Here is an 18274-nt window from a genome sequence, read left to right as displayed (position 1 = left end):
ACACAAAACAACCACCTAGGCCGGGCGCGGTGGATCATGCTTGTAATCCCAGCATTTTGGGAGGCCAAGGGGGGTAGACCACCTGAGGTCAGGAGTTTGAGATCAGCCTGACCAACGTGGTGAAACTGCCTCTACAAAAAACACAAAATTAGTCAGGCATGCTGATGCATGCCTGTAATCCTAGCTACTTGGGAGGCTGAGGCTGGAGAATCACTTGAACCCAGGAGGCAGAGGATGCAGTGAGCCGAGATTGCACCATTGCACTCCAGCCTGGGCAACAAGAGCAAAACTCCGTCTCAAAAAAAGAAAAGAAAAAAAAAATCCTAACAACCCAGCCAAGGCTTCTGATCACAAACCATAATACTAACAGTCAGAATGGGATCGGACTTGTCAGCATTCTGAGGTAGGAACAAAACAATGTAAATAAAGAAGCAAAAGATTTGGGTTACAATCCTTCCTATTTTCATTTACTGAATCAAGAATTTTGACAGTTATTAAACTTCTCAGGTCTTAGCTGTTTCTTCTGTAAAATGGTTACACCTGAAGACAAATGTGCACTGCCTTCCACACCCAGTCTCCTAATCCACCTTTCTAAGATTCTACACATACAGGTGGTGCAAGAATACCTGAAAAATAACATTCCATATTTCTTAGAATCTAAGTTCCAATCAGCAAAACACTTTTTTTTTTTTTTTTGAGACGGAGTCTCGCCTCTGTTGCCCAGGCTGGAGTGCAGAGGCGCAATCTCAACTCACTGCAACCTCCGCCTTCCAGGTTCAAGAGAGTCTCCTGCCTCCGCCTCCTGAGTAGCTGGGATTATAGGCACCTGCCACCATGCCTGGCTAATTTTGTTTTGTTTTGTTTTTTGAGAAGGAGTCTTGCTCTGTCGCCCAGGCTGGAGTGCAGTGGTGTGATCTCCGCTCACTGCAAGCTCCGCCTCCCAGGTTCATGCCATTCTCCTGCCTCAGCCTCCTGAGTAGCTGGGACTACATGCGCCCGCCACCATGCCCGCCTAATTTTTTGTATTTTTAGTAGAGACGGGGTTTCACCATGTTAGCCGGGAAGGTCTCGATCTCCTGACCTCGTGATCTGCCTGACTCGGCCTCCCAAAGTACTGGGATTACAGGCGTGAGCCACCACGCCTGGCCTGACTGCTCCACTTTTAACTGGGAAGAGTGATTTCCTTGGAAAGTCCATAACTGCTGGGAACAGATTCTTAATTTTCAAACTGAATTTCAAGCTCAAATGTAAATTACTTACACTCTGGTAATTCCTATAAAAAAGAGGAAAAGCATGGTATCTTCTAGGAAAGAAAATATAATTTACATTAACTTGAGTCATTAATTACTGTAAGTAACTACAAAACCACTCAGAATCTGCTGTACATTCATTTACATTTTTCTTTAGCACATTTTCTCCAACAAAAGCAACCCTATGATATTTTCTTAAAGAACATCTATCACATGTAAAAAGTAAAGTGTCAACTAACCTTATCTTCATTTTGTAGTTTCACATCATATTTGTGAGGCAGAAATTTTGGAGGAGCCCATTTCCTTTCTCCTTTTTTTAATGAAGTAGGAAGTTTTCGTGGCGATCTACGTGCTCTGTCATCTAGTCAAATCATAGAAAATTAGTGAAAAACATAATTATTTTAATCCTTTTCATTCATTCATTAACAAGTCTTAACTGAACGTCTGCTCTTCACTAGACACTGGGTGATGCAGTACAAAAATGAATCATAATGTCCTTAACTTCAAGGAGCTAAAGTCTATGAGAAGAGTCAGCAAGTAAATAACTACAATATAGTATAAATAACTACAACGTAGTAAACAGTGTAATAGAAGTTGGTAAAGGAAAACACTATGACAGGCTGGGAGCAGTGGCTCACGCCTGTAATCCCAGCACTCTGGGAGGCTGAGGCAGGCGGATCACCTGAGGTCGGGAGTTCGAGACCAGCCTGACCAACATGGAGAAACTCCATCTCTACTAAAAATACAAAATTAGCCGGGCTTGGTGGTGCATCCCTAAAATCCCAGCTACTCGGGAGGCTGAGGCAGGAGAATCACTTGAACCCGGGAGGCAGAGGTTGCAGTGAGCCAAGATCACGCCATTGCACTCCAGCCTGGGCAACAAAGCAAGACTCTGTCTCAAAAAAAAAAAAGAAAAAAAAGAAAAGAAAAACACTATGAGAATACAGAGAAGGAATATCTAACTTAGTCTGGATGGTAGGTAGAAAGATGAGTAAGAATATGACTTGGGCCAGGTGTGGTAGGTAGTTCACGCCTGTAATCCCAGCACTTTGGGAGGCCAAGGTAGGCAGATTCCCTGAGTCCAGGAGTTCGAGACCGGCCTGGGCAACATGGTGAAACCCTGTCTCTATAAAAAATACAAAAAATTAGCCAGGTGTGGTGGCACATGCCTGTAGTCACAGCAACTTGGGCGGCTGGGGTAGGATGGCTTGAGCCTGGGAGGTCAGGGCTGCAGTGAGCCCTGATCTTGCGACTGCACTCCACGCTAGGAGACAGAGTGAAACCCTGTCTCCAAATAAAAAAAATTAAAAAAAGAGAGAATACGACCAAAAAAGAATATAACCTGTTCAGAGATTGCAAGCAATGAGGTGTGGTTAAATATGACGTATACTAGAGTCAAAAAAATTCAAAAAGGTAAGCCAGGGCCATATTAGAAAGGGCCTTGTATACCATTTAAAAAGATTAGAATTTGTCCTGCTAGCACTAAAGAACCAATGACAGACTGTGGCTATAACTAACTATGGTGCATTTTGGAAAGATCAATATAAAATGGGGCCCATCACAGTGGCTCATGCCTGTAATCCCAGCACTGTGAGGGGCCGAGGCAGGAGGATCACTTGAGCTCAAGAATTCGAGACCAGCCTGGCCAGCATGGTGAAACTCTGTCTCTACGAAAAATAGAAAAAACTAGCTGGGCATCAGAGCGAGACTCCGTCTCAAAAAAAAAAAAAAAAGACGAATATAAAATGGAAAGTTGATACTGAAGATAAGGAAATTGGAAGATACAATGCTAAACATCTGAATGAGGCTGGGCACACAGGCTCACACATGTAATCCCAGAATTCTGGGAGGCTGAGGTGGGGAGACTGCTTGAGCCCAGGAGTTTAAATCAAGCCTCAGCCACATGGTGAGACCCTGTCTCTAAACAAACAAACAAAAAAAATTAGCCAGGTGTGGTGGTGCACACATGTGGTCCCAGCTACTCAGGAGGCTGAGGCAGGAGGATCACTTGAGCCTGGGAGGTTGAGGCTGCAATAAGCTATGATCACACCACTGCACTCCAGCCTGGACAACAGAGCAAGACCCTGTCTCAAAAATAAACAAACATCTGAACTAATGTAACTGTAATACAGAAGGAAAGAGAGTCAAAATTCTTTCAGTTCGTTACCAACTAGACATGAGAATGTTAAAGGTATTTTAACTTTTCTGCCTTAGACACTAGGTGGATGGACAGTGAGCCAAGTAAAAGAATGAGAGAACAATTCTTGTTTACCTGCCTTGGGATACAAGAGTGAGGTCAATTCAGCTTTACACATGTTGAATCTAAACTGCATAAAGGAGGGATCAGGCGTGGTGACTCACGCCTGTAATTCCAGCACTTTGGGAGGCCAAGGTGGGCAGATCACCTGAGGCCCAGAGTTCAAGACCAGCCTGGCCAGCACGGTGAAACCCCGTCTCTACTAAAAATACAAAATTAGCTGGTCGTGGTAGCGTGCTCCCATAGTCCCAGCTACTGGGGAGGCTGAAGCAGGAGAATCACTTGAACTCATGAGGTGAAGGTTGCAGTGAGCCAAGATCGTGCCACTGCACTCCAGCCTGGGTGACAGAGTGAGACTCCGTCTCAAAAATAAATAAATAAATAAATAAATAAATTGCATATAGGACAGGCAAGTAAAGATCAAGTCTACAGTTAAAAGTCTGACCCAGGCTTGGAAATCACCAGGCTACATATAGTTAAGAATTCAAACTGTGGCATGAATAGCATATAACATCACACTATGCAAACTGAAAAACAGAAGGCAAAGAATAGAATCCTATGGAAAAAGTCAAAGGAATGGCAGGGAAGGAAGGAAGTAAAGAAATGGAATAGCTGGAGCATTAGGAGACAGTGGTATCAAGCTAAGAGATATGAGTGACCAACAGTATTAAATGTAACAGATGCAGCACTATTCACAATAGCAAAGACATGGAATCAACCTAAATGTCAACAATGGACACAAGAAAGAAAATGTGGTACACATACACCATGGAATACTATGCAGCCATAAAAAAAGAATGAGATCATGTCCTTTGCAGGGACATGAATGAAGCTGGAGGCTATTATCCTTGCAAACTAACACAGGAACAGAAAACCAAATACTGCATGTTCTCACTTGTAAGTGGGAGCTAAATGATGAGAACACATGGACACACAGAGAGGAACAACACACACTCGGGCCTTTTAAAGAAAAACAACTAATGGGTACTAGGCTTAACACTTGGGTGATGAAATAATCTATGCAACCAAGCCCTATGACACAAGCTTACCTATGCAACAACCCTGCACTTCTACCCTTGAACTTAAACGTTAAAAAATAAATAAATATTAATAAATATAACAGAAGAGTCAAACACAGGCCAAGAAGAAATCTCTGCTTTTGACAATTAAGAGGACACTTGTAAACTTAATAGGAACTATTTCAGGAATATAGAGGCAGAAGTAAGACCACAATAAAACTGATGTTCGGAAAGCAGAGAGAATATTCCTAACCAAAACACTTCTCAACCTCAAGGAATTGCAAGTAATGCCCTTATTACAAAACTTCAATATCAAAAAGAAGAGGGAAACTGGAAAACACAGACGTTAGCATTCACAATACGGGAGAAAACAAAACTGAAGTATCAACAACTTGGGATGGACCAACTATAATGACACTCTCAGAAGTTTGCTTCAAACTACATTAAGAAAGTACCTCAAAAACCATCTGCACAGATCCAAAACATCTAGAGACACAAAACAGAATGGGAGACAGACAACATCACATTCTAATGCAAAGTCTGTACCAGTTAAACAGTGAGCTAACATTATTTGATCCTCTAACACTCATGCGGAGGGAGACCAATACACACCAAACACTTGGTGCACCTACATTTTTGGAGATAACAATAATCAAGTCCAGTCAAATTATTTATTAATGAAGGCTTCAGAGGCTGAACGGTCTTCCCAGCGAGCCAAATCTCAATTCTTCAACTTTAAAAACATTATTGTTAGAGTCTCCAGGTCCCTAGGACACCATAGTTTCAGGATTTTACCTGCTCCCATGTGAGAGGGACTTAGATTACAGATTATGGAGAGAAAAAAGTGCAATTGACCCTTGAACAGCATGGGGGTTAGGGCTGTGACCTCCTCCTCTCGCAGTCAAAAACCTGTGTATACAGCCAGGCACAGTGCGTTATGCCTGTAATTCAGCACGAGGCTGAGGCCGCAAGGAGGTCCAGGCTGCACTAAGCTGTGATCACAACACTCCACTCCAGCCTGGGGGCAACAGAGTAAGACCCTGTTTCAAAAAAAAAGAGGTCAAGGCAGGAGGATCGCTTGAACTCAAGAGTACAAGACCAGCCTGAACAACATCGTGAGAACTGACCTCTACAAAAAAAAAAAAAAAAAAAAAAACCTACAAAAATTAGCTGGGTGTGGTGGTGCATGCCTACAGTCCCAGCTACTTGGGAAGCTGAGGTGGGAGGATCGCTTCGGCCAGGAATGTCGAGGCTGCAGTGAGCCATGATCATGCCACTGCACTCCAGCCTGGGTGACAAAGCAAGACCTTATCTGTGAAAAGCCAAAAAAGGACACTAGGACAATTAGCAATTTACTAGAGAGATGAACTAGCAACACATAAAATGACTGAGGTCACTTCAACAGCAACAAGAGGTCATTAGGAAATGATTACAGTAGTATAGTACGTACTACAGTTCATTTTATTCTGTTATTATTTAATACTGAATCTTCATATTTTTCTTGACTGAGAATGGTGCCATGTATGGTCTGTTTGTGTAAGTTTTGATAAATTTTAACTTTTTATAATAGATTTCTGTGTATATTTTATGGTAGCAAATGATAAAACAGACTAGTATCTACATGTATTTTATACATTTATGACATACCTAACTCTTTGTTCCTTTTTTACTATATTTAGTTCATCTGAGTTTCTTCAAACTGTCACAAGCCTCCAAAGAATTTTCCAATACATTCATTGAAAAAATACTGAGAGATGGATAAGTGCCATAAAAAAAGAAAAAGAAAAATTCCATTCATACGTGGACCTGTGCAGTTCAAACCTGTGTTGTTCAAGGGTGAGCTGTACCTAAAACCATCACATTGGCTTATGTGAAGATCACGGTTAGAATTTGCTCTTCTACCTTGATCACCCCCCAACACATAAATACACATTTCCACTTCAAGACGAAAGGAAAGCAGACTTTCCTTGCCATCTTGAGTAGCTAGCAATGTGCACACAGCTTTTGTGTTTTTTGTTTTTTTTTTTGAGATGGAGTTTTGCTCTTGTGGCCCTGCTCTTGTGGCACAGGCTAGAGTGCAATGGTGCGATCTCAGTTCACCACAAACTCCACCTTCTGGGTTCAAGCGATTCTCCTGCCTCAGCTTCCCGAGTAGCTGGGATTACAGGCACCCACCACCACAACCCACTAATTTTTGTATTTTTAGTAGAGACGGGGTTTCACCATGTTGACCAGGCTGGTCTCAAATTCTTGACCTCAGATGATCTGCTCTCCTCAGCCTCCCAAAGTGCTGGGATTACAGGCATGAGCCACAGCACCCGGCCCTACATAGAGCTTTCTAAGCAATTAGAGGAAACGACTTCCCGATGGTCTTAATTATCTAGGGATATTCAAGTCTTTCATGTTGTGGACATTTTAGTTGTTCTATGAATCATAAATGAACAAAATCATGTATACATAAAAAATCACACATTTAGTTGCTAGAGAACCCTAAAAGATGTGTTCATAATAAAATAAACAGGATCTCATAAAGCACAAGGAAAGCTAATATCAAACATACTAATACTCTCTCTCCTTCCTTCATCTTCTTTCACAACTGTCTCCTTCTGATGGTCCTGAGCAATCTGACTGGAATTCTCTTTGTCACTTGATGGAGAATCACAGGCACTATCGGATTTCTTCTCAGTGGCCTCTTCATCCACTTTCTCCAAAGGATGAATCTTCACAATCTTCACCTTGAGCATTTTCTCCTTCCCAACCTATAAAGGAGGTAGTAGAGAAAATCAGAGATAATAAATAAGAGCCAGAAACCTGAAGATGTTTAGAATATATCAACCAATATACATGCCTCCTCAACTAACAAAAAGTGATTGAAACAGTAAAGTGTCCAAGTACAATGAACTGTTTCCAACTTTTTTTCTTAGACTTCTAGGTTGAAATATGACACCCTAAAAAAATGAAATGATCACAATCTAGGTTCACGATTCATGTAAAATGCCAATATACAAGGCCAAAGGGCAATCACTGTACCAGCCTAAAATATGTGAATACAGTTCAAGAATTTACATTTTTGTATGTATTTACTTATTATTTATTTATTTATTTATTTTTTGAGACACAGTCTCTCTCTGTCACCCAAGCTGAAGTGCAGTGGCATGATCTCGGCTCACTGCAACCTCCGCTTCCTGTGTTCAAGCCATTCTAACCTGCCTCAGCCTCCGGAGTAGCTGGGACTATAGGCACGCACCATTATGCCAGGCTAATTTTTGTATTTTTAGTAGAGACAAGGTTTCACCATGTTGGCCAGGCTGATCTCAAACTCCTGACCTCAAGTGATCTGCTTGTCTCAGCCTCCCAGAGGGCTGGGATTACAGGCATGAGCCACCGTGCCTGGCCTACATTTAAAAAAAAAGAAATCAACTGTATATGGATATCCAAATGTTCCAGAACCATTTGTTGAAATAACACCTTTCTCCACTTAATTACCTTTCCGCCTCTGTCAAAAATCAATTGTGTAGGGCCAGGATTACAGGCATGAGCCACCATGCCCGGCCAGACCCAGGAATTTGAGGCTAGCCTGGGCAATACAGGGAGACCCCATCTTTACAAAATAAAATAAAATTAGCCAAGCGTGATGGTGTGTTCCCATAGTCTTAACTACTGAGGAGGCTGAGGCAGGAAAATCGCTTGAGCCCAGGTTTTTGAGGCTGCAGTAAGCTACGACAGTGCCACCACACCCCTGCCTGGGTGACAGGGTGAGACCCTATCTTGGGGGATTAGAGGGGTGCAAACCACTTCTATGTCCTCTTGACTAACTGACTCATTTTTTTCATTGTAAAATGACTTGCTACTTCTTTATCCCTGGTTATATTCTTTAATCTGAAATCTAACCTCTGATACATAGCCCCTTCAGATTTCTTTTGACTTATGTTAACATGGCATGTATTTTTCCATTCTTTCACTTTTATTCTATGTGTTTCTCTCTTATACACAGCAATACCATTTGGTCTTGCTTTTTCTGCCCAAAATGAGTATTTCTACTGTTCTTTTATTGTTTTAAAGAAACGAGATTTTTGTTATGTTGCCGAGTCTGGCCTTGAACTTCTGGGCTCAAGCAATTCTCTCGCCTCAGCCTCCTAAGTAGCTGGGACTACAGGCACACACCACACCTGGTCAATGTCTACCCTTTAACTGAAATGTTTAGACTACTTATGTTTAATATAATTATAGATATATTTAAGGTTTATTTGCTTTTCTATTCAGCCTCAACAAAACTAAAAACTGCTCTTCAAAAAATACTGTTAAGAAAACAAAAACACTGGCCAGGCATGGTGGCTCATGGCTGTAGTCTCAGCACTTTGGGAGGCCAAGGTGGGTGGACTGCTTGAGCCCAGGAGTTCAAGACCAGCCTGAGTAACACAGTGAAACCTCATCTCTACAAAAAATACAAAAAAATTTGCCAGGCGAGGATGTGGTGTATGCCAGTGATTCCAGCTACTAGGGAGGCTAAGGTAAGAGGATCACTTGAGCCTGGGACGTTGAAGATGAAGTGAGTTATGATCAGGCACCACACTCAAGCTTAGGCAACACAGCGAGACCTTATCTCACAAAATAAAAATAAAAATAAAAAAACTCTACAAAGATTTTCCAATGCTCATTAAGAGTTCAAACCAAGCCGGGCACAGTGGCTCATGCCTGTAATCCCAGCACTTTGGGAGGCCGAAGTGGGTGGGTCACCTGAAGTCAGGAGTTTGAGACCAGCCTGTCCAACATGGTGAAACTCCGTCTCTACTAAAAATACAAAAAGTAGCTGGGCATGGTGGCAGGCACCTGTAATCCCAGCTATTCAGGAAGCTGAGGCAGGAGAATCACTTGAACCCGGGAGGCGGAGGGTGCAGTGAGCCGAGATTGCGCCATTGCACTGCAGCCTGGGCAACGAGCAAAACTCTGTTTATTAAAAAAAAAAAAAAAAAAAAAACAGAGTTCAAACCATTTTTGCAAAGCTAGCCTTATGATAAATCCAAAACCAAAAACAACAGAGTTCAAGGCCGGGCGCAGTGGCTGACACCTGTAATTCCAGCGCTTTGGGAGGCCCAGGCAGGCGGATCACCTGAGGTCGGGAGTTCGAGACCAGCCTGACCAACATGGAGAAACCCCGTCTCTACTAAAAATACAAAATTAGCTGGGTGTGGTGGTGCATGCCTGTAATCCCAGCTGCTCGGGAGGCTGAGACAGGAGAATCGCTTGAACCTGGGATGCGGAGGTTGCAGTGAGCCAAGATCGCGCCATTGCACTCTAGCCTGGGCAACAAGAATGAAACTCTGCCTCAAAACAAAACAAAACAAAAACAAAAACAAGAGTTCAAACCATGACCTAACCTTTGAGGACCTGTACAAGATCTAGCCCTTGGCTACCTGATACTACCATTCCCACCATCCTCCCTCCTTATATAGTCTAACCACACTGATTTTTCTCTGTTCTTCCAGTACAATGGTTTTCCCAGTACAGTATGGGGTAATTCTGTCATACCTCTTTTCCCTTCCCCAAGACATACGGCAGTGTCTGATTTTCACAACTGAGAGGGTGCTACTGGCATCTAGTGGGTAGAGGCCAGGTATGCTGCTAAATACCCTACAATGCACAGGACAGCACCCACTAGAACCATCTGTCCTAAAGTTTGTAATGCCAACGTTGAGAAACCCCGTTCCTGACCATCAAGTTCCCTTTTGCCTAAAGGCCTTCACACACCCTGTTCTCTCTCCCTGAAATACTCAATGCCCCCTTCTCCCATGGATATATCCTACTCAACCTACAGGCTTCACCTTAAATGTTGCCTCCTCAGAGGAGCTTTACTGGATCAACACCAATTCTGGTTCTAAGCTAGATTCCCCTGATTATAAACTTTAATAAATATTCTGTGCTTTTCTTTCATAGTTCTCATCACCAATTTTTTTTTTTTTGAGATGGAATCTCGCTCTGTCGCCTAGGTTGGAGTGCAGTGGTGCGATCTTGGCTCACTACAACCTCCACCTCCTGGGTTCAAGCGATTCTCCTGCCTCAGCCTCCCAAGTAGCTGGGACTACAGGCACGCGCCACCATGCCTGGCTAATTTTTGTATTTTTAGTAGAGACGGGGTTTCACTATGTTGGCCAGGCTGGTCTTGAACTCCTGACCTCATGATCTGCCTGCCTCGGCCTCCCGAAGTGCTGGGATTACAGGTGTGAGCCACCGCACCTGGCCTCATCACCAATGCTAAACACACAGAAACAACTGTGGATTTTGGTCACTACTGTTTTTCCAGCACCCAAAACATGCTCTCTACATAGCCAGTCATCAATAAATATCTGGGATAAACCCCTCTATATTGGGACAATGTTTGTGGCACCCTTCCAATGTCCATCATATCTACTTTTTATTTTTTTATCACACTTAAGAGTGCAAAACATTTTTATAAATAATGAACACCTGTGTACCCACCATACCGGTTAAAGTACTTAACATTAATAGTGGCCAGGCCCAGTGGCTCACACCTATAATCCCAACACTTTGGGAGGCCAAAGCAGGAGGATCCCTTGAGCCCAGGAGTTCAACAACAGCCTTAGCAACTTGGCGAAACCCCGTCTCTACAAAAAATACAAAAATTAGCCAGTGCCTTTGGACTGTGGGATGAGGGAAAAAAAAAATAAAATTAGCCAGGCATTATAGCTACAGTCCCAGCTACTTGGGAGACTGAGGTGGGAGGATGGCTCGAGCCTGGGAAGTGGAGGTTGCAGTGAGCCAAGGTTGTGCCTCTGCACTCCAGCCTAGGCGACAGAGCCAGATCCTGTCTCAAAAAAGAAAAGAATATTAACAGTACCTCAGATCTCCCAGTAAGCCTACGCTCAGGTGGAAACAACTCTCTCCTCTCCTCCTGACAGTGATAACAAACATTCTGAGTTAGTTTTACCTGCTTTGAGCCTTCTATAAACGTAATCATACTGTATTCTTCTGTGACTTCTTTCAAGTTCACATTTTTTCTGCTATAGAGTATTCTGTGGCTTAACAATTTGTTTATCCATTCAACTACCGATGGCTACTTGGGTTATCTCCTCATTGGACTACTATGAACAATTCTATTAATATACTTACACAGATTTCCTGCGGCAAAACTGAGGGTAAATATTCAAGAAAAGATCCTTAGTCAAAGGGTATGTATAATATCCAATTGTATTCAGCAATGCCAAGTGCTTTCCAAAATAGATGTGCTATTTACACTACAAGCAATTCCACATCCCTGTCAAAACTTGGCAGCGAGTTTTTTTCTTTATTAATCTGATGTGTATACATTATCTCACTATGGTTTCGATTAGATTTCCTGCATTATTGATGAGTTTAAACATATTTTCATGTTTATGGACATACATACTTCCCTAGTATCTCTTCCCTTTCCTCATTTTTTTGTTTTTGAGACAGAGTCTTGCTATGTTGCCCAGGCTGGAGTACAGTGGTGCGATCATAGCTCACTGCAGCCTTGAACTCCTGAGTTCAAGCGATCCTCCTGCCTCAGTCTTCCAAGTAGCTGGGACTACAGAAATGCACCACCATGCACAGCCAATTTTTATTATTTTTTGTAGAAACAGGGTCTCCCTATGTTGCCCAGGCTGGTCTCAAACTCCTAGCTTCAAGCCAACCTCCCGCCTCAGCCTCCCGAAGTACTGGGATTACAGGCAGGAGCCACTGGGTTCAGCCCATCTTTCCTCAAACATTTCTTCTTTCACCTTGCAGATGTGTGCAAAATATTTTTGTTTTGCCACGTCAAATCCATTTCCATCCTTCTCTACCTGGCTCTATGCTTAAATAGGCTGACCTTTACAGCCTCCACCAAGACTCCCATTGCCCTCTAGATTCTGGTGAGTTCAGTTCATAGGGAGCATCAGCAGAAAACCAGGAGATGAAGTAAAGCATCCTTGGGGTGTTTATTTCCAAATGCCTCCCTAGGAGGATGGTTACAGTTACAGTTTTCTCTCACTACCAAAATACTCTTCAACAACAGCAGCTACTCTTTCCTAGTTCCTGTACCCACTCCCTCCCTCTGCTTCCTTGGGGTTTAGAAATGATAAAGTCTTCCCCAACTGATAGGTATGAGGCACTTAACCTTTCCTTGTTAAGTTTTCCTTAACCCTGATCAGACTGCTGTCTGCTGTCAACAGCCCCTTTATTAAACTCAATTCAATTACATTTGAGTATGCCATCTGTTTCCTGCCAGGACACTGACTGATATAAAGTATGTGATTAGAACCCACTAATGGTCAGCCACAGTGATTCATGCCTGTAATCTCAGCATTTTGCCAGGCCAAGGTGGGAGGATCACGCGAGTCCAGGAGTCTGAAACCAGCCTGGACAACATGGCAAGACCCCGTTTCTCTATAAAAAATAAAAAACTTAGCTAGGCGGCCGGGGGCGGTGGCTCACATCTGTAATCCCAGCACTTTGGGAGGCCAAGGCAGGTGGATCACGAGGTCAGGAGATCGAGACCATCCTGGCTAATACGGTGAAACCCCGTCTCCACTAAAAATACAAAAAAATTAGCCAGGCGTGGTGGCGGGCGCCTGTAGTCCCAGCTACTTGGGACACTGAGGCAGGAGAATGGCGTGAACCCAGGAGACGGAGCTTGCAGTGAGCCGAGATCGCGCCACCAGACTCCAGCCTGGGCGACAGAGCGAGACTCTGTCTCAAAAGAAAAAAAAACTTAGCTAGGCATGGTTTTGAGTGTCTACAGCCCCAGCTACTCGGGAGGCTGAGGTGGGAGGACTGCTTGAGCCTGGGAGGCTGAGGCTGCAGTGAGCTATGATCACACCACTGCACTCCAGCCTGGAAGACACAACAAGACCCTGTCTCAATAAAAAACACAAATAAACAAAAACCCCACTAGTACTGCCAGACATGACAAATAAAAAAGAACTAGCTAGGAGACAGAAAGGAGTCAGAGTAAATTACTGAAACAAAGAAAGAACAAGAACTTTGAAACCAGAGAGACAGGTATGAATCTTGGCCCCATCGAGTACTGGCTATTGTAGCACAAACTGCTGCTGAGCTAGCTACCAAGCTATTCCCTCCCTCTTCTCTCTTGCCAGCCTGTCTCTTCTGAGACTTAAATACAAAGGAAGATACTCTCTTTCTCAGCCCCCGCTGCAGCTCTGGGTGGTTATGTAAGCCAAAGTCCAGCCAATAACATGTAAAGATGAAGGGTGGAGCTTTCTATTTTATGCTTCAAGAAAGATTTTTCCAGATATGCTTCTGGAAAGATTTTCTTAGCCTGCTTTGATAAGTATTCCCTCACTCTGAATACAGTCACGTTTTTTCACAACTCAAGGGACAGCAAAGCTAAGGACCAGAACTCAACACGCTGAGAAGAACAGAACAGAGAGAGAGAGAAAGTCTAGGTCCCTGACAATAGTATTCAGCCTCTATACCAAACTTGGAACTATCTAAGACTTACTACGTGAGATAACCACGTCTGTCTTGTTTAAGCCAGTACTACTAAAAGTGTTGTACCTCATGTGACAGCATCACTACCACCCTGCAGATTGTTAGAATTGAAAAATGTTAGGTCTATCCGAGACCTTCTGAACTCTCAAGGAATGGGCTGAAGAACAGTTCAAGCACGATGGAGAAGCAAATTAAACACTTGTCCTGAGAGAAAAAAAAAAAAAAACAGTTCAAGCAATTCTCCAACTTCAGCCTCCCAAGTAGCTGGGACTACAGGCATGCACCACCATACCCGGCTAATTTTTGTATTTCTTGGAGAGACAGGGTATCGCCATGTTGGCCAGGCTGGTCTCAAACTCCTGACCTCAGGTGATCTGCCCACCTTGGTCTCCCAAAGTGCTGGTACTACAGGCCTGAGCCACCATGCCCAGCCAAGAACACACTTTCAGTAGCTTAAGTATTACACCAAAGTTTGAGAACTACAGGCCACTATTACAATTTCGCTATATAACGGCTGAAAGCACTCATAACTAGTATGTATCAACCTCAACATGTCATTTAAATGTACAAGGCTGCCTACCACCTCAAGATTTCTGTGCAAATTCTGCAAGACATTATGTAAAGCAATTAGCCCAGTATCAAGTACATACAGATAGATAGTCAACAACTGTTTAGTTTTTTCTCCTGAATCTTACTTTTAGCTGTTACAAGATTATAGGGATTGCTTTAGTGTTATCACTTTTGTAATAGTTATCCTTTGGCTATTTTGACTGGATAATTAAAATACAAATAAGGCCGGGCGCGCTGGCTTATAATGCCTGTAATCCCAGCACTTGGAGGCCAAGATGGGCGGATCACAAGGTCTGGAGATTGAGACCATCCTGGCTAACACAGTGAAACCTCATCTATACTAAAAATACAAAAAAATTAGCCGGGCGTGGTGGTGGGAACCTGTAGTCCCAGCTACTCGGGAGGCTAAGGCAGGAGAATGGCGTGAATCCGGGAGGCGGATCTTGCAGTGAGCTGAGATCGTGCCACTGCACTCCAGCCTAGGCAACAGAGCGAGACTCAATCTTAAGAAAAAAAAAAAAAATTTTTTTAAGTAGAAAAAGTCCAACTCTCATTACAGCGAGAACTTGGATTAAACATGTCTGAGGCCGGGCGCAGTGGCTCACGCCTATACTCCCAATTCTGGGAGGCTGAAGTGGGCGTATCAACCGAGGTCGAGAGTTCAAGACCAGCCTGACCAACATGGAGAGAACTCGTCTCTACTAAAAATACAAAATTAGCAGGGCATGGTGGCGGGCACCTGTAGTCCCAGCTACTCGGGAGGCTGAGGCAGGAGAATCACTTGAACCAGGGAGGCGGAGGTTGCAGTGAGCCGAGATTACGCCATTGCACTCCAGCCTGGGCGACAAGAGCAAGACTCGGTCTCAAAAAAAAAAAAAAGTCTTAAAGTCTTTTTTTTTTGAAATGGAGTCTTGCTCTGTCACCCAGGCTGGAGTGCAGTGGCGCAATCTCGGCTCACTGCAACCTCCACATCCCAGATTCATGCCATTATCCTGCCTCAGCCTCCCGAGTAGCTGGGTCTACAGGAGCCCGCCACCACGCCCAGCTAATTTTTTATATTTTTAGTAGAGATGGGGTTTCACCGTGTTAGTCAGGACGGTCTCGATCTCCTGAACTCGTGATCCACCTGCCTCGGCCTCCCAGAGTGCTGGGATTACAGGTGTGAGCCACTGTGCCCGGCCTGCAAGTCTTTTAAACATAGTAACAATTATGTGCTCACTTTGTCAGCACATATAATGAAACTGGAATAATATGGAGAAGATTAGCATGGTTATTGCATGGGCTGGGCACAGTGGTTCATGCCTGTAATCCCAGCACTTTGGGAGGCCAGGACAAGAGAACAGTTGATAGGAGTTAAGAGACCAGCTGGGGCAACATGGGGAAATCCCGTCTCTACAAAATATACAAAAAATTAGTCAGGCATGGTGGCGCACACCTGTGGTCCCAGCTACGTGGAGGGTGACATGAGAGGATTGCTTGAGCCCAGGAGGTAGAGGCTGCAATGAGCCAAGATCGCGAAACTGCACTATTCCGGCATGGGTGACAGACTAAGACCCTGTCTCCGAAAAATAAAAAAAGAAAAGAAAAATCAAAACCAAAAAGACAAAATAACAAAATTATCAAAAAAGGATGAAAAAGACAAAGCAAGGATAGACTAGTACAACAAAGTTTGCAATTATTACAATACTAAAACATTCTCAGTGATGAATGTGGTTCTAAAATTTGGTTCAAGGCCACGAGTGATGGCACATGCCTGCAGTCCCAGCTACACAGAAGGCTGAGGTGGGCGGATGGCTTAAGCCAGGGAGTCCAAGGCTACATACAGTGAGCTATGACTGCACCACTGCACTCTAGACTCTGTGACAGAACGAAACCCTATCTCTAAACAAATAAATAAAAATAAAATTTAGTCCTTATAATACTTGATAGGAGGCCAAGGTGGGTGGATCATCTGAAGTCAGGAGTTCGAGACCAGCCTGGCCAAAATGGTGAAACCCTGTCTCTACCAAAAATACAAAAAACTAGCCGGGCGTGGTGGTGTACGCCTGTAGTCCCAGCTACTCAGAAGGCTGAGGTGGGAGAATCACTTGAACACGGGAGAATGAGGTTGCAGTGAGCCAAGATTGCACACTGCACTCCAGCCTTGGCGACAGAGACTCCGTCTCAAAAAAACAAAACCAAAAAAACACACAAGTATTAACATAAAGTATTAATACTTAACATTAAATATAATACTAAATATAACACAGTTTTACACAAGAAATGTGTTCTGTAACCTACGATGACAGCTCTAATTCTGATGGTAAGTCAAATCAGAAACGAACAGGCACTCACCTCGAAGTCACACTCTTCTCCCACAGCATATTTGGTCATGATCTCCAACCAAGCAGTATCTACTAACTTCTCTAAGGAGGCTGTGTTATGGTGAACCATTTCCAGAACAAGCTTCTCATACCAGGCAGGAAACTCCTCCTTCAAACTGAATAAATGTAATTAGTTATCAAGAAAACACAGAAACACTTATCCAGAGATTTAATTCAAGTCAATTCAAACATTTCTTTCTTTCTTTTCCAAACATTTCAAACATTTCTCGCTCTGTCACCAAGGCTGGAGTGCAGTGGCACAATCACAGCTCACTAGCCTCCACCTCCTGGGCTCGAACAATCCTCCTACCTCTCAGGTAGCTGGGACCACAGGCATGCACCACTGCACCTAACCTCTTTTAAGACTTAACTTTTGGGCGGGGCGTGGTGGCTCACACCTGTATTCCCAGCACTTTGGGAGGCCGAGGCGGGTGGATCACGTGGTCAGGAGATCGAGACCATCCTGGCTAACACAGTGAAACCCCATCTCTACTACAAATATAAAAAATTAGCCGGGCGTGGTGGCAGGCGCCTATAGTCCCAGCTACTTGGGAGGCTGAGGCAGGAGAATGGCATGAATCCGGGAGGCAGAGCTTGCAGTGAGCCGAGATTGAGCCACTGCACTCCAGCCTGGGCGACAGAGTGAGATTCCATCTCAAAAAAAAAAAAAAAAAAAAAAAAAAAAGACTTAACTTTTGGCCGGGCATGGTGGCTCATGCCTGTAATCCCAGCACTATGGGAGGCCAAGGCAGGCAGATCACCTGAGGTCAGGAGTTCAAGGCCAGCCTGGCCAACATGGCGAAACCCTGTCTCTACTCAAAATACAAGAATTAGCCGGGCGTGGTGGCACATGCCTGTAATACCAGCTACTCGGGAGGCTGAGGCAGGGGAATCGCTTGAACACGGGAAGCGAAGGTTGCAGTGAGCCAAGATCACGCCATTGCACTCCAGCCTGGGCAACAGAGCGAGACTCAGCCTCAAAAAAAAAAAAAAAAAAAAAAAAACTTAACATTTTACGAGTTTTAGGTTCACAGCAAAACAACACTGCTTTAGCAAATACACATAAGGCACTGGGGGATACAAAGATTAAAAAAACCATGCAGTTTGCTGGACACAGTGGGTCCCAGCACTTTGAAAGGCACAGGTGGGAGGACTGCTTGAGCCCAGGAGTTTGAGACCAGCCTGGCCAACAGAATGAGACCCTGCCTCTATAAAAAACTAAAATAATTAGCTGGGTGAGGTGGCATGCACCTAGAGTCCCAGCTACGTAAGAGGCTGAGGCAAGAGGCTGGCTTGATCCCAGGAGCTACGAGCATACCACTGCACTCCAGCCTGGGCAACAGAGCA

The 18274-nt window shown here is 43.9% G+C and overlaps 1 protein-coding gene across 1 annotated transcript in view; it reads right to left on the bottom strand.

Moving 5' to 3' along the window:
* BAZ1B (bromodomain adjacent to zinc finger domain 1B) overlaps positions 1 to 18274 on the bottom strand; it is an 82156-nt gene that overhangs the window by 50968 nt on the left and 12914 nt on the right. Inside the window, exons 3-5 of the mRNA XM_054493805.2 lie at positions 16899 to 17043; positions 7087 to 7285; positions 1490 to 1611 (exon numbers count right to left, since the gene is read on the bottom strand). Of these exons, the coding sequence (XP_054349780.1) occupies positions 1490 to 1611; positions 7087 to 7285; positions 16899 to 17043 (466 nt within the window). The remainder of the gene's footprint in view (positions 1 to 1489; positions 1612 to 7086; positions 7286 to 16898; positions 17044 to 18274) is intronic.

This window comes from Pongo pygmaeus, chromosome 6 (assembly GCF_028885625.2).
Source record: "Pongo pygmaeus isolate AG05252 chromosome 6, NHGRI_mPonPyg2-v2.0_pri, whole genome shotgun sequence".
NCBI classification, from domain to species: Eukaryota; Metazoa; Chordata; class Mammalia; order Primates; family Hominidae; genus Pongo; species Pongo pygmaeus.
Note: the sequence above shows the minus strand (reverse complement) of the source record. Positions and strands in the feature narration are given on the sequence as shown.